This window comes from Pteropus medius, unplaced genomic scaffold (assembly GCF_902729225.1).
Source record: "Pteropus medius unplaced genomic scaffold, Ma_sr-lr_union100, whole genome shotgun sequence".
In the NCBI taxonomy this organism is placed as follows: Eukaryota; Metazoa; Chordata; class Mammalia; order Chiroptera; family Pteropodidae; genus Pteropus; species Pteropus medius.
This window is the reverse complement of record NW_024350319.1, coordinates 24,889,830-24,901,950: the sequence shown is the minus strand read 5'-3', so window position 1 is coordinate 24,901,950 and position 12,121 is coordinate 24,889,830. Positions and strand designations below refer to the sequence as shown.

Genomic DNA, 12,121 nt, shown 5'->3' with positions numbered 1-12,121 from the left:
AATAAATTGGTTATTTTATTGCTAAAATATGTTCAAAACCAGCCTCTTCTGACAAGAATTCTTCAAACTGGATTGTCAATATCCAAGTTTCTCATTACAGTATTATTCATGAGCCACCAAGCACACATAAAGCATTTCTTCAAAGAATGTGTCACTAGTCTCTCAGGGATTTCCTTCCAAGCCACTGACACACACTCTTCGAGCTTTGATGCTAGCATTTTCTTAATCTTACCAGAACATATCAACAGTTTTCAGGAAAATCCAGGAACCATACTCTTTCCTCAAATATTCCTTAAATGACTGGAGATTGAAATTGGGCTGCAAGTATATAAACTTGCCATTAAGAATAATCACAAAGTGACGACTAATCACTACTACCACTGGGCCAAAGGCAACAAGCACCACTTACTGTTAAGACGAAAAAAAAAATTTTCAGAGATGTTAAAATATAAAATATATACATGTTAAAATCTACAAAATATGGTATATTAACTCTTTTAATTTCATAAGAAACCTAAAAGGTAGGTATTGTTATTTCTCCCGTTTTCCAGATAAAGCTGAAGTAATGAGAGGTTAAGTAATCTGCTCATGATCAAACAACTACTGACTGCTGGATGTGGCACTTGAACTACATTATTCTCCCTGAAATGTACCTCAAAAAGCTCCATTAATTAAGAGAAAGTGGTCCAGTAATAAATCTTTAGAAGAGATTTAGAATACAAATGATAGTGGGACTCTTAGACACACAATAGAATATACAGATATCAAACTATAATGTACACCTGAAAATTATATAATTGTCTTAATCAATGTTACCCCAATAAACTTAATTAAAAAAATTATTTTAAAAGGCTTAATTTAAACCTAGGTGCCCATCATTAAGCCAGCATCACATGCCCTCTTATCAGCTATTGCCACAAATTTAATACAGAGAAAATTTATCTCCAACCCGATCCATACCTAGGGTTATTTCACTTCCTTTCAAGGAGTTTTATTAATGAAACTATATTTTACCTTATCAATTTAAACAGGAGAAAAAGAATAGACTGAATTTTAAAATCTGGAAAAGAGGATTTTTAAGGAAATCTAGTTTTATTATTTCAAGTCAAAAGGTTATTTAATTGCCTAAACAACAACCTCATGAGGTAGGGCTATTATATATCCTCATTTTAGTCTGGAAAATTGGGGCACAGCTCAATAACTTGCCCAGGATCACATAGCTAGTAAATGACAAAACTAGGATTTGAACTCAAGCAGCCAAACACCAGCACTCACATTTTTAATCTCTCTGCTCTTACATCTACCCGCTCCACAAGTCTACTCTTAATAAATACTTTTGGGATAATTCTTTCGAAATCAATAAAAATAGTGAGTAAAATAAAATAATCAAAACAGTAAAATGGCATTTCTCAAATCAAATATAATTTTTTGGTTCTATAGGTCACTGATTTTCAACTTTGGCTTTGCCACAATCCATGAGATAATCAATTAATTGTATTTTCATTTTATATGCTGAGTCAGTGGTTATATGCTTAAGATATAATACTTATAAATCTAAATTACTACTACTAAATTATAGCATTTTGCTGAATAAAAAAAGGCATGAGATCCTAAAGGTTACCAAAAAGATATACTTTGAAGGGAAAGAGTGAAAAACAATTTTCAAAGTAATTTTACATCTGCTTTCTGAAAGCAAATGAGTTAATTTACACATGTGTTCACATGTATAACTCTACACAATAGGGCAAAATAATCATAATGGAAAAAGGTAAAATCACTTTTGATAAAGAACAGCTTCAAAAAGTAATTTTATAAAATCTGTAAAGGTAAGAGATGGAGTAATATCTCAATTCAATATTCTAAAAAATGAGACATAAATATGTACAAAATTAATGTGAAGCCAAAAAAAGTGACCATTAAAAAAATAAGAAACTAAAGAAAAGGCAATAATAAGAGTTTTGAAATTGAGAAAAAAAGAAGCGAGCAAGAGATGAAAGCCCTAGATAATCTAGGCAATTCAGTTCAAAGCTCTGAATCACATCTTGCTGAAATAGAGAGCCCATAAAATAATACTCCGGCAGAAAGGAGTATTGTGGCCTCATTCTAAGAAAAGGCTAAGATGGCTTACTGAGGATGTACTAGTGGGTGAAATGGAAGACTGGTGATAGCAAGTCAGCTGAACCTGTAGACCAACATATGGTCTCTATCTCAGCTGAAGTCTTTCCTCTAACCTTTCTAGATGACAGGAATCTGACACTGCTTATAGGCTACACTATGCAATTCAGTACTTATCTGGATTCTGTTAAGTGTTTCATATGCATATATCTTTCCAACAAGATCATTAACTTCTGGAGAGCGGAAGCTATCCTATTTTTTTTTTTTCACCCATATAACGTAGCATAGTGCTATGCACCTAATAAATAGGTGCTCAAACCTATCAATCTTAAAAAATCACAAAATACAATCAGAACATTAAGAGTCTGAGGAAATCTTGAGATCATCTAGTTTAGCCTCTTTATCTTAAAAGCAAAGAAACAGAGTAGCTAAATGTTCACTAGCCTGAAGTCACAGAGCTGGGATTAGCACCCTAATCCTTTAATAATCAGTTCATCCTTTTCCTAATGGCCTCTAATTTCTCCCATTATGATCAAATGAATAATCAATCACCTATTTCATCAGAAAACAAAGTAATAGTACCAGTATTCACTATATGTCAAGAACTTTAGTAGGTTAGATTTGCTTGGCAACATAGGTGTATAGATCTGTGATGACTGCTTTCTAACATTTTTTTTTTTTAATACTCACAGTAACTCTAAAAGGTAGGACTATTTAACCCAATTTTACAAATGCAGAAAATGTAATTTGACCATGATGATAGTGGCAGAACCTAGATTCTCATTTTGTCACCAAAGCCTTGGCTCTTAACCAGTATCTTACATTGCCTCAGTGAATTTACCACAAAAATCCCAAAGTCTCAAGAGTCTAGCACAGTGTCTGACCAAACAAGATAAACAAATGTTTAAATGACTGACTGAAAGAATGGATTATTTAATTAATTAAAAAGTTAAAGTTCTCTGACAGTGAATACCTCTAAAAAGAAGGGTTAGTTGTTCATCTAAGATTTTTAAAATGAGCAGTTTGCATACTAACAGAAGATTTAGGAATGGCTAATGTCTTCACCCTACAAACAATTCATCTATTCAATAAATATTTAGTGAGAAACTACTTTCATGACAGTGTTAAATCTGAAAATGAACATTAAAATAAAACTGTTTTTATTTCCACTAAATTAAAACTCACTTAAATGTCTAAACCATTCACCAAAACCAAATTAAATGTGTAACATCCCCCTCCTTCCTCTAGCAGAGGAAAAGAGAAGTAATATTAATTGAGCACCTATAATGTGTCAGTTCTTAAATCTCCACATATAGTCTCACCCAATCTCTTACAGCCAAGGGAACTAGGTAGGCGATATCTCCATTTTCTAATGAACAAACTGAGGCTCTAAGAGATTAAGAACTTGTCTCGGTTCACTTAGCTAATTACTACAAATCCTGAATTGGAACCCAAATCTGTCTGACCAAAAGTCTGTTTTCTCCAAAAAGAAAAGTATTAGTATTTTATTTGCTCACCAAGGCAAAGAATAAGTTCCTTTCCAAGGGATACTGAAGACATTATTTTAGAACAAAAAAAAGAACACATATCTCACTTAATCCTCACAATAGCCTATTAGTAATTTTTCATCCCATCATTACACATGTTGAAGCTAGAACTCAGAAGTAGCTTGCCCAATAACGCACTGCAAGGAAGCAGAACACTACCAAGTCTGCACCAAGTGTGAATGCAACACTAACCACAAGAAAAATGCAGAAAGACCTTAGCCCTGTAATTATAAGCTTAAGATTCAAAGCATCCAAATGCATCAGCCCTTGTGTTCGTTGGGTAAAAAGAATTGGGAGATATTTACAAACACTTCCACTTTCAATAATGAGGAAGTCAATTTTCTAGTAATATTTTATTAAATGCCAACCTAAAGACTGGTCTCTAAACTTCAACCCTGCAGGCCATTCCATTATACCAAACAATCTCAGTATTTGTTATCAGTTTAAATTATTCTTAATGTATGAAACAATGTACTATTTCTCAAAGCAAAGGTTTATAAAGAGAGCACAATGTTAAAATATACATACAATCAACATTTAAGTATTTGAAATACTTTCACGGGAATAGATGAATAAAAATATTCCTTGGCGACATTTTCAATGCATCATCCAAAAACTACTTTGTCTATTTCTTGACATATTTTTAGGGCCTTAGTGTGAACTAAAAAAGTGTGTCTCCAATGCCAGTCTTGAAATGCCACTTTGGATAAAAAAAATGTTTAGTCTTACTGTACAGTTCTGTTTCTCAGCTATCCAGAGTAGCCTTTTCTATTGAAATGGACCCAGATATATTCCTAAGGAACTGTCCCATCTGTTTTTGATAAATCAAAGTGATGAATGGGAAGATAATTGAATATTAATATATAACTTGAGTAAGTGTTTTTCTTTATTCATTTTACTAAATAGTATAAGCATGTTACAAATCAAAATCCAAAAATAAATAGAATCGTTCTAATGCAAAGTAGCCACGTAGAGATTTCCATGTTTGTTCACCCCACAACACAGATTGTCCTCAACCTTCAACCTCATAAAAACTACAGTTCTTTAGGAAGCTTTGCCATTGACCATCCGCACATCACTGTAGATCATTAAAAGCAGAAATACATCAAGAATTGCTTCCAGACCTGAACCAGCACTAACTAGTTCAGCTATAAATGAAGAGGTAAGCAAGTGAAGAATGTGACTGATCACGGAGCGTGGCACTGTTTACTTACATAGGAAGATACTCATGTTGTGATGGGAAACGTGTTGCACTGTCCTCCCTGGCTCCAAAAACAAAAATTGGTACTTTGACGGGCTAATGGGCATGTGGGTCTATTGCCAAAAGTTTTGACCTCTCTTTATTAACGCTTAAGGGCAAACGCTCTAATCGGAGATGACATAAGGTGCCGGAGATGCTGCCTACGGCTTAAGCTGGAAGGACATCACTTTGTCCAAGAAACTGTGTTCTTACCCTACATTGTCCCAGTGTGAGCTAAATGGGAGGAATAGATAGCGTCCTTCAACCTGGCGAAGAAAGCGAAGAAATCAAAACCAGACGCGCTTCCTCCTCGCCCCTGAGAAGCTTGGGGCAAGACTCGGGGCTTAAGCTGCAGTTCCAAACCAGGACAGGCCCCTGCAGCCTGTGTACCCGCGAGCAGCACAGCGACAGGGCAGAACCATCAACATTTCCACCTCTGTCTTCCAGGGACAGCCAGGGACTGCGTCCCAGAGCCCGCCCCGGCCGGGCCCGCCCCGCTATCTCCTCCCCCGTTATCCGCTCGCAGCCGCGCTCAGGCCTGGATTTGCTTCCCCGCCTCCCAACTTCGGCACGTTCCACTACCCCACACACGTAGGCCACCGCCCTCCGCGAATCCCAGGAAGAAAGGTCCCGGGGCCTCCGGGCGAGGAATGCGCTCGGCGCGGTTCCTCACCTCTGGATGGAGAAGAGGCACGCAGCCCGCTTCGGTATCGTACTCATCCGGGCCGTCCGCCATCTTGGTATTAAATCCCTCCTCCCGCTGCATGCCGGGAGAAAGCGTTTCACCCTCGCAGGGCTCGGGTGAGGCGGAGGGCGAGCGCGAGGGCAAGCGCGAGCCCCGCGGGAGGCGACGCGACCGCCTCCTCCTCCTCCTGCCCCTCCCCCCAGGACGCCCCCTCTGCCCCCTCCCCCTCGGAGGGCGCGGGTCCCTGTGCGCGTGCGCTCGCGCCGGGCCGGCCACGAGCGGGAGCGCGCTCTGCTGCACTGCGCCGGGGCAAACTGGCTGAAGGCTCTGGGCGTGGGCGCTGCTGCTCCGGGGCGGGTCCCGGGTCTCCAGCCCCAGGCAGATAACCGCCTCTGGTCGCCCAGGGAAGGCGGCTGGGGGGCGATTTAGTCATTAACGTCGGAAACCTAGCGGCGGGGCGGCAGCGAAAACGGAGCTCTGGAGCTGCATAGCCGAGGCAGCCCATGTCCACAAGCCCCACCGTCCCATCCCTGGACCCCTGGGATCCATTCTAAGAGTCCTGAGGCGGAACCGTCACTCGGCTCCAGGTACAAGGTTTTGAGATCTCAGGCTTGAATCTAGACGTGCATCTCTCCCGAAGACAAAAGACGCACCCCCTCCCTCCACGATCAAAAATCACCCAGAAATTTATGTCCCCGGGGCCGTCCAGAAAAACGCAGATAATGCTTGGAGCTTCCTCCCAGAGAAGCCTTTTAAAAATGATCCCAACCTTTCTTCCTTGATCTTGAGCGAGCCGTAACCACGTAAAAAAAAAAAAATACGCCCTCAAAGCCCGTGTACCCCCATCTACTACATTTTAATACAACCTAAGAATTCGGAACAAAATTGGTTTAAACTAAATTCGCTGAAATGAGAACAAGATAAAATAAGTAAAGCCACTTTTAAATGGATATGAGGGCTGTATTAGTGGGGCGAGGGGGATTTCTTAGCAATGTGCTGATGGAACAATTATAGGAAGCATTTATCTTTGTTTTTAGCTATTAAAAACTGTCAGTCTGAACTGCTCAGAGGAAGATTTAGCAGAGATCCTGACACTAACTTGTCTCATGTTAAAGCCAACTCAGCCAAAGACTACCTGGAAGAATTCTGCAATCCGCTTACAACATTTGTAAATAAGGAGGAAAGGCTCTCCAGAGGAAGTGTGGAACCACCGGAAAAGGGAAGATGAAGTGTCTTTTGTAAAGTTTAAGTTCCCGCCAAAAGAGTCAGGAGGGTCTGAAGAGAGCAGGGATCAGTTCTGGATTGGACGCTGTTTCTGAGGCGGGATTAGGAAAAGTGGGGGGATTAACCAGGGATTGGATGCTGTAATGAGGAGAGGGCCATTTAGTAATTGGGTACACCCAGTAATAAGTGAAAACAGCAAAGTAGGCCTGGATTTCGTTGGTAAGAAAGCAGTGTCACTGAAAGGAGAGTAAATATGGCATTTTGGCAGCTGTTGCATGGCAGTGGGGAAAACAAGGTTCTCTGTTAACTGCAGCTGGCTTTATCTGTGTCTACACTCCCAGCAGTGCTGCTTTTTCTCATTTCAGTCAGAGCTGATTTTCATTCTTTTGGTCCTGACCCAAAAGGATTTTGGTTTTAACTCTTTCACCCAGGATGCAGAACTAGACAGAATTAGAGTTCTGCCTTTGGAGCTCCAAACTGCTTTCAGACATGGACAAAAGTTATATTCACAAGTTTCATCCTACCCCTTATTACCCTTATGTATTTACTGGAAATAGAGAAAGGAAACGAAACATTGGGAAATGGGGCAAAAATATTGAACTGTGGAGAAGTGAAGAAACTAGACATGGAGAACAGGAAAGGCCGTTTTGTGGGTGCCCGTGTATTAGGAAAATTGAAGCAAGAGTATGATGAGGAATTTTCAAAAGTGAAGATGTTGAGCCTTCCTAGTGATCCTAGGTTCACAGAGGTCCTAAATGGAAGGATCAGGGCCAAATTCGGCCGGCAAAGATGTTTCATTTGGCCCACATGGTAATTTTCCAAATATATTTTAAGTAGATACCAAAATTTAATAAATCAGGAGATTCTACCTTAAAATCTAGATTTCTAGTTTATCTGGAAAACATGAAAGATCTGCTTCACTCATTTTCATGACCTGCCCGGCTGCTACAGACAATTTTATTTGTGACTTTTGAGAATTCTACAGCTTAAACATAGAGAAAAATACTAAAGGTAGGTGAAAAAAAGTTGAAACAACTAGTCCATATATGCCTTGCCTACTGTTGTAAGACTGAAATGAATAGTTACTAAATGAAGAAAGAAAGAAACCAGGAGTAAGAGCAGCCATTCTTGGGAAAATATATGAAAGTCAAGGCTTGGGCTGGGTTCAGTATGGACCAAAATGAACCCTGTAGATACAATCAGAGTCTAGTATAGAGTTCTTAACTACACCCAGATTGGAGAAAATATATTCAGTACCATAAAGGACGGACAAGACAGTGGACAGACATGTCAATGGACAGATGGGCAAAAGAAGAGCATAGAATTATGGAGGAATACAGAATAGTTGCTGAAAATAAAATACAAAGAGAAAATGGATCTTGTTAGAGAATTGTGAAATGGATTTAAAAGCAGACAGATTGAAAGGAATGGGGAAATATGTACCAATGTGGATACATTTGCAACTTAAGAGACTACTGGATCTAAAGACAGCATTAAAATCATCCAGTTCTAGTCCAACTCCAACATTTCACAAGTGGGGAAATGATGGTTGGGGAATTTGAGAAAGCCACTTAAAATCACAGAACTAAATGATAGCAGAACCATTTCTAGAGGCCTCCTGGCTTTTCTTCATCTATTACTCTTGCCTCTACCCCATATGTTTTCTGTTGTAATTATCTTTAGTGAATTATTATTTGGCACATTTAATAATTATTTATTAAACATTTATTCTGTGTAAATGTTAGAGTTAGTAACCATAACACACATCATTTTTAAGATGCCACTCAGATTATTTGACCTAACTAAGTGCTGTCAGTTGCGATAGTCCTTAGAATTAAAACTAAGTCTGTTAATTGTAAGATTTTCCTATAAGTCATTTCATAAATTTCCATGTCTCTTTAAAATTGTGGACTCTAGAACCAAATAAAATACGGACCACTTAGAACTGGGATGGGGCAAAGGGTTGCTATTTTAACAAAAGAAAGCAAGCACATATAGCAATACTCTATAATCCTATTTTGAGTGAAGTGAGGACAATATTTTCATACTCATATTCTGTATGAATCATTACTGTAGATAAAAACAAATCAGAGAATTAAAAGAAATAAATGGAATTTGACATGTGGTAACCAATTTCTAAGAGGGCCCCCAACGATTCTTATCTCCTGGTATTCACACCTTTGTGTAGTATACTCCACACTGAATAGGGTTGACCTGTGTAATCAGTAAGATATTGCAGAAAAATTGTGTGTGACTTTTGAGGTCAGGTCATAAAAGGCATTGTGGCTTCTGCCATCTTCTCTCTTGAATTACCAGCTCTGGGGAAGCCAGCTGCATATCATGAAGACAATCATACAACTCTATGGAGAGTTCCACATAGCAAGGAACTGAGGCGTCAAATGTGAGTAAGCATGATTCTCCAGCCTCAGTCAAGTTCAGCACACATCTCGACTGAAAGTTTGTGAACAACTGAGCCAGAACCAGCCACCTAAACTGCACCTGGAATTCTGATCCACAAAATTGTGTGAAATATAAGTTTATTTTTCTTAGCTGCTAGATTTTGGCATAATTTGTTATATCCAAATAGATAATACCTTATGTAAAGGATAAAACCCTTGGAGTCATTTGCAAGGTGTATGTTTATATGGATACAGCAGGATCAAAACATTCAACCCAAGTTAATAGAACTGGTTCTTTTTTTCCCTAAACTTTACTCCTATGGAAAGAATGTGTCATTGATTTTGTTGCTATTGTTGGGGGGGGAGTAGGGAAGATGTTATATACAAATTCTTTCTTTCCAAGGAATGTTGGAGGACTAAACTAGCGCATAACTGAAGAGAGTGGAATCTGTGTGAAATACTTTGGGTCATCGTTTTCTCTTGGGAAAAGAGAGAGAAAGGGAAAAGGAGAGGAGGGGAAGAGAAGAGAAATGGATGGAGAATGGAACTTTGTTGAGAAATAATGAGGATTTGAAACAACGATGTATATATTGGATGGGGGACTAGGGAGAGAGGATTGTTCAGGTAGCAAGAGTATGGATTGCTGGATTTGAACTTGTCTAAGAAAGTCCTGCTGCCAGGAAATATGGAGAGAATGAACTCAGTGAAGAAGAGAAGATTCCACTGTGAGGGCCTGTAGAGTGCCCAGGAGATTTGTGGATCAGAGGCCTTGCAATACCCAGGGCCTCCCTTCATTCTGTATGAGGGAGTAAATTTATCTTGTTAAACATCAGTATTCCATCATTTTACTGTTTCTCGGGAATGACACAAAACTGTGGCCATGTCAGGTGGTGCCATTAAGTTTTACTCTTTGCCTTTGACCCTCACCTCTGCAATATTCCAGGGCACCTATAAGCCCACAGGGATCCCCAGAGCACCTGGAAGTTGGGAGATAGGAGGAGTATCTGAGAAAGGCTCAATTGAACAAGCTTGAGATCCTCCTCTCAACTAAGACGATGATCAATAAAAGCCCTTCTTATATGCATATGCACATTTTTTCTCTGGGGAGAGAATCCACAGCTTTCATCATATTTTCAAAGCAGGTGTGTGATCCAAAAAAGGTTGCTCAATCTAGGAACATTTGAAATGTAAAATCTACATTTTTAGAAGTATTACCGCCTTTTACATCAATGAAAATTTACACTATTCGTTTTTACTATATTGTATAATTAATATTAATTTATATAAGTGGTTTGTAAATGATAATCTCCACAAGAACAGGAATATTAATTCTGTACATAATACTTAGCATATTGCTTTCTCAAAGTAGTTATTCCATAATTATTTGTTAAGTAATTATATTTATAAGGTAAGAAAAAAGGAAAGCATATATGACCCTATATATGACAAAATTCCACATAATTTATTTCCCCTAGGGGAAAAAAGATAAAATGATAAAATTAGACCAACTTTGTCTATTTGGCTTCAGATAATATGTTTGTTTTAAGATAGAAAATGATCCAGAGTCCAGAGTATGCTGGTTAATCTGCATTCCCCCTTCTCCACCCTGCCCCACTTCCAAATCCATTCTTTGCTTTTTCCTGCCTGTGCTTTAGCAAATTGATCACCAAGGACTGCATCTCCTGGGCTAGCCAAGTTGGCTGCTGTTGAGTTTTTGGCAGATGGGAGACACTGGCAGAAGAAATTGGTCAGAGTATTTCTTCCTAATCCCCCTCTGCTTTGACAAAGTATCTTTATTAGCAGCTTAAAACTACCTAGCCATCCCTCCTGTACAATTCCAGCTATCAGCTGGCTCTCCTCTCCATGTCCCCTCAGCCTTAGAGTATTGTTCATTTCTGGGTGCCCACCATCCCTTGCTTGTTCTCTTGAACCTCCCCACACCACTGTAAATAGTACTTTCACTAAAACGTCTTCCTTTGGATCATGTGGAGGGAATTCTATATCCTGGAGGGGCCCTGACTGCTAGACATTCTATGTGTTTAAAATGTTTAGTGTACTTAATCTCATTTAATCCTCATAGGCAGCCTAAAAAGTAAGTACTGTTAATATCTCCCTTTTACAGGGTTGTTAACCCTTTACAGTGAGTTAACATGATGGCTACATGGGATTGTAACAGGGAGTCTGTAGACATCTACACATTATGTAGTTTGCAAACAAGTAATGATGCATCAACAATCTCTGAAATCAAATATGTAGACAATAGCTAATAAGCTATTATGTTGATATATGCTAGTCGATTATGTATCATGAATGCATATGACTTATTGTCATAAAATTACTTATTTGATCTAATGTCAAATACACTTAGCTTTTCTATTACAATTCAACAGTCCCAGAAAACTGTTTGTAATTGACTATCCACATAATACTTACAATTAATCTCAACTTTAAGAAGAGATGTAGTTAATTGTTATTGAAAATAAATCTTTTACATTACTTCCATTAGTCAATGAAAGCAGTTGAGAGAAGCTTTACATGATAGCCCTCTATGAATTAGGGGGAAATATAAAAAAGTTAAAACATGTTTTCAGTGATCTCCCACAAATTTTCCACATCTCCACCCATTCTCTGCTTGCCTCCAGTATGCTGCCATATAGTTAATGTCATTTTTATTTTTCAGAATGACTGTTGGACTACAAGACTAAATTCTGCACGTCTTTACCGACCCAAACCCACACTGGAAACAAATTAGGTGTTCTTTATGCTTTGTTTTTTTAAAGAAGAGGGCTTCGATTCAGCTATTGTGACACATGAAGGAAGTGGCCCCAGTTATGACATCCACATTCCTGTTATCCTGATTTTAAGGCAGAATGCTCTTATGTTTCAGGCATACTTAACTTAGGGCTGGAAG

At 38.8% G+C, this 12,121-nt stretch overlaps 1 protein-coding gene across 3 annotated transcripts in view; it reads right to left on the bottom strand.

Moving 5' to 3' along the window:
* Positions 1–5,788, bottom strand: part of ZDHHC17 (zDHHC palmitoyltransferase 17) — a 79,041-nt gene extending 73,253 nt beyond the window's left edge. For 2 of the 3 annotated variants that reach the window (XM_039838895.1, XM_039838897.1), the window contains exon 1: positions 5,576–5,767. In XM_039838895.1, the coding sequence (XP_039694829.1) occupies positions 5,576–5,668 (93 nt within the window). In that variant the 5' untranslated portion in view covers positions 5,669–5,767. Of the gene's footprint in view, positions 1–5,575 lie in introns of all 3 variants that reach the window. The other variant, XM_039838896.1, reaches the window with a different exon arrangement.
* Between the last annotated feature and the right edge of the window lie 6,333 nt (positions 5,789–12,121).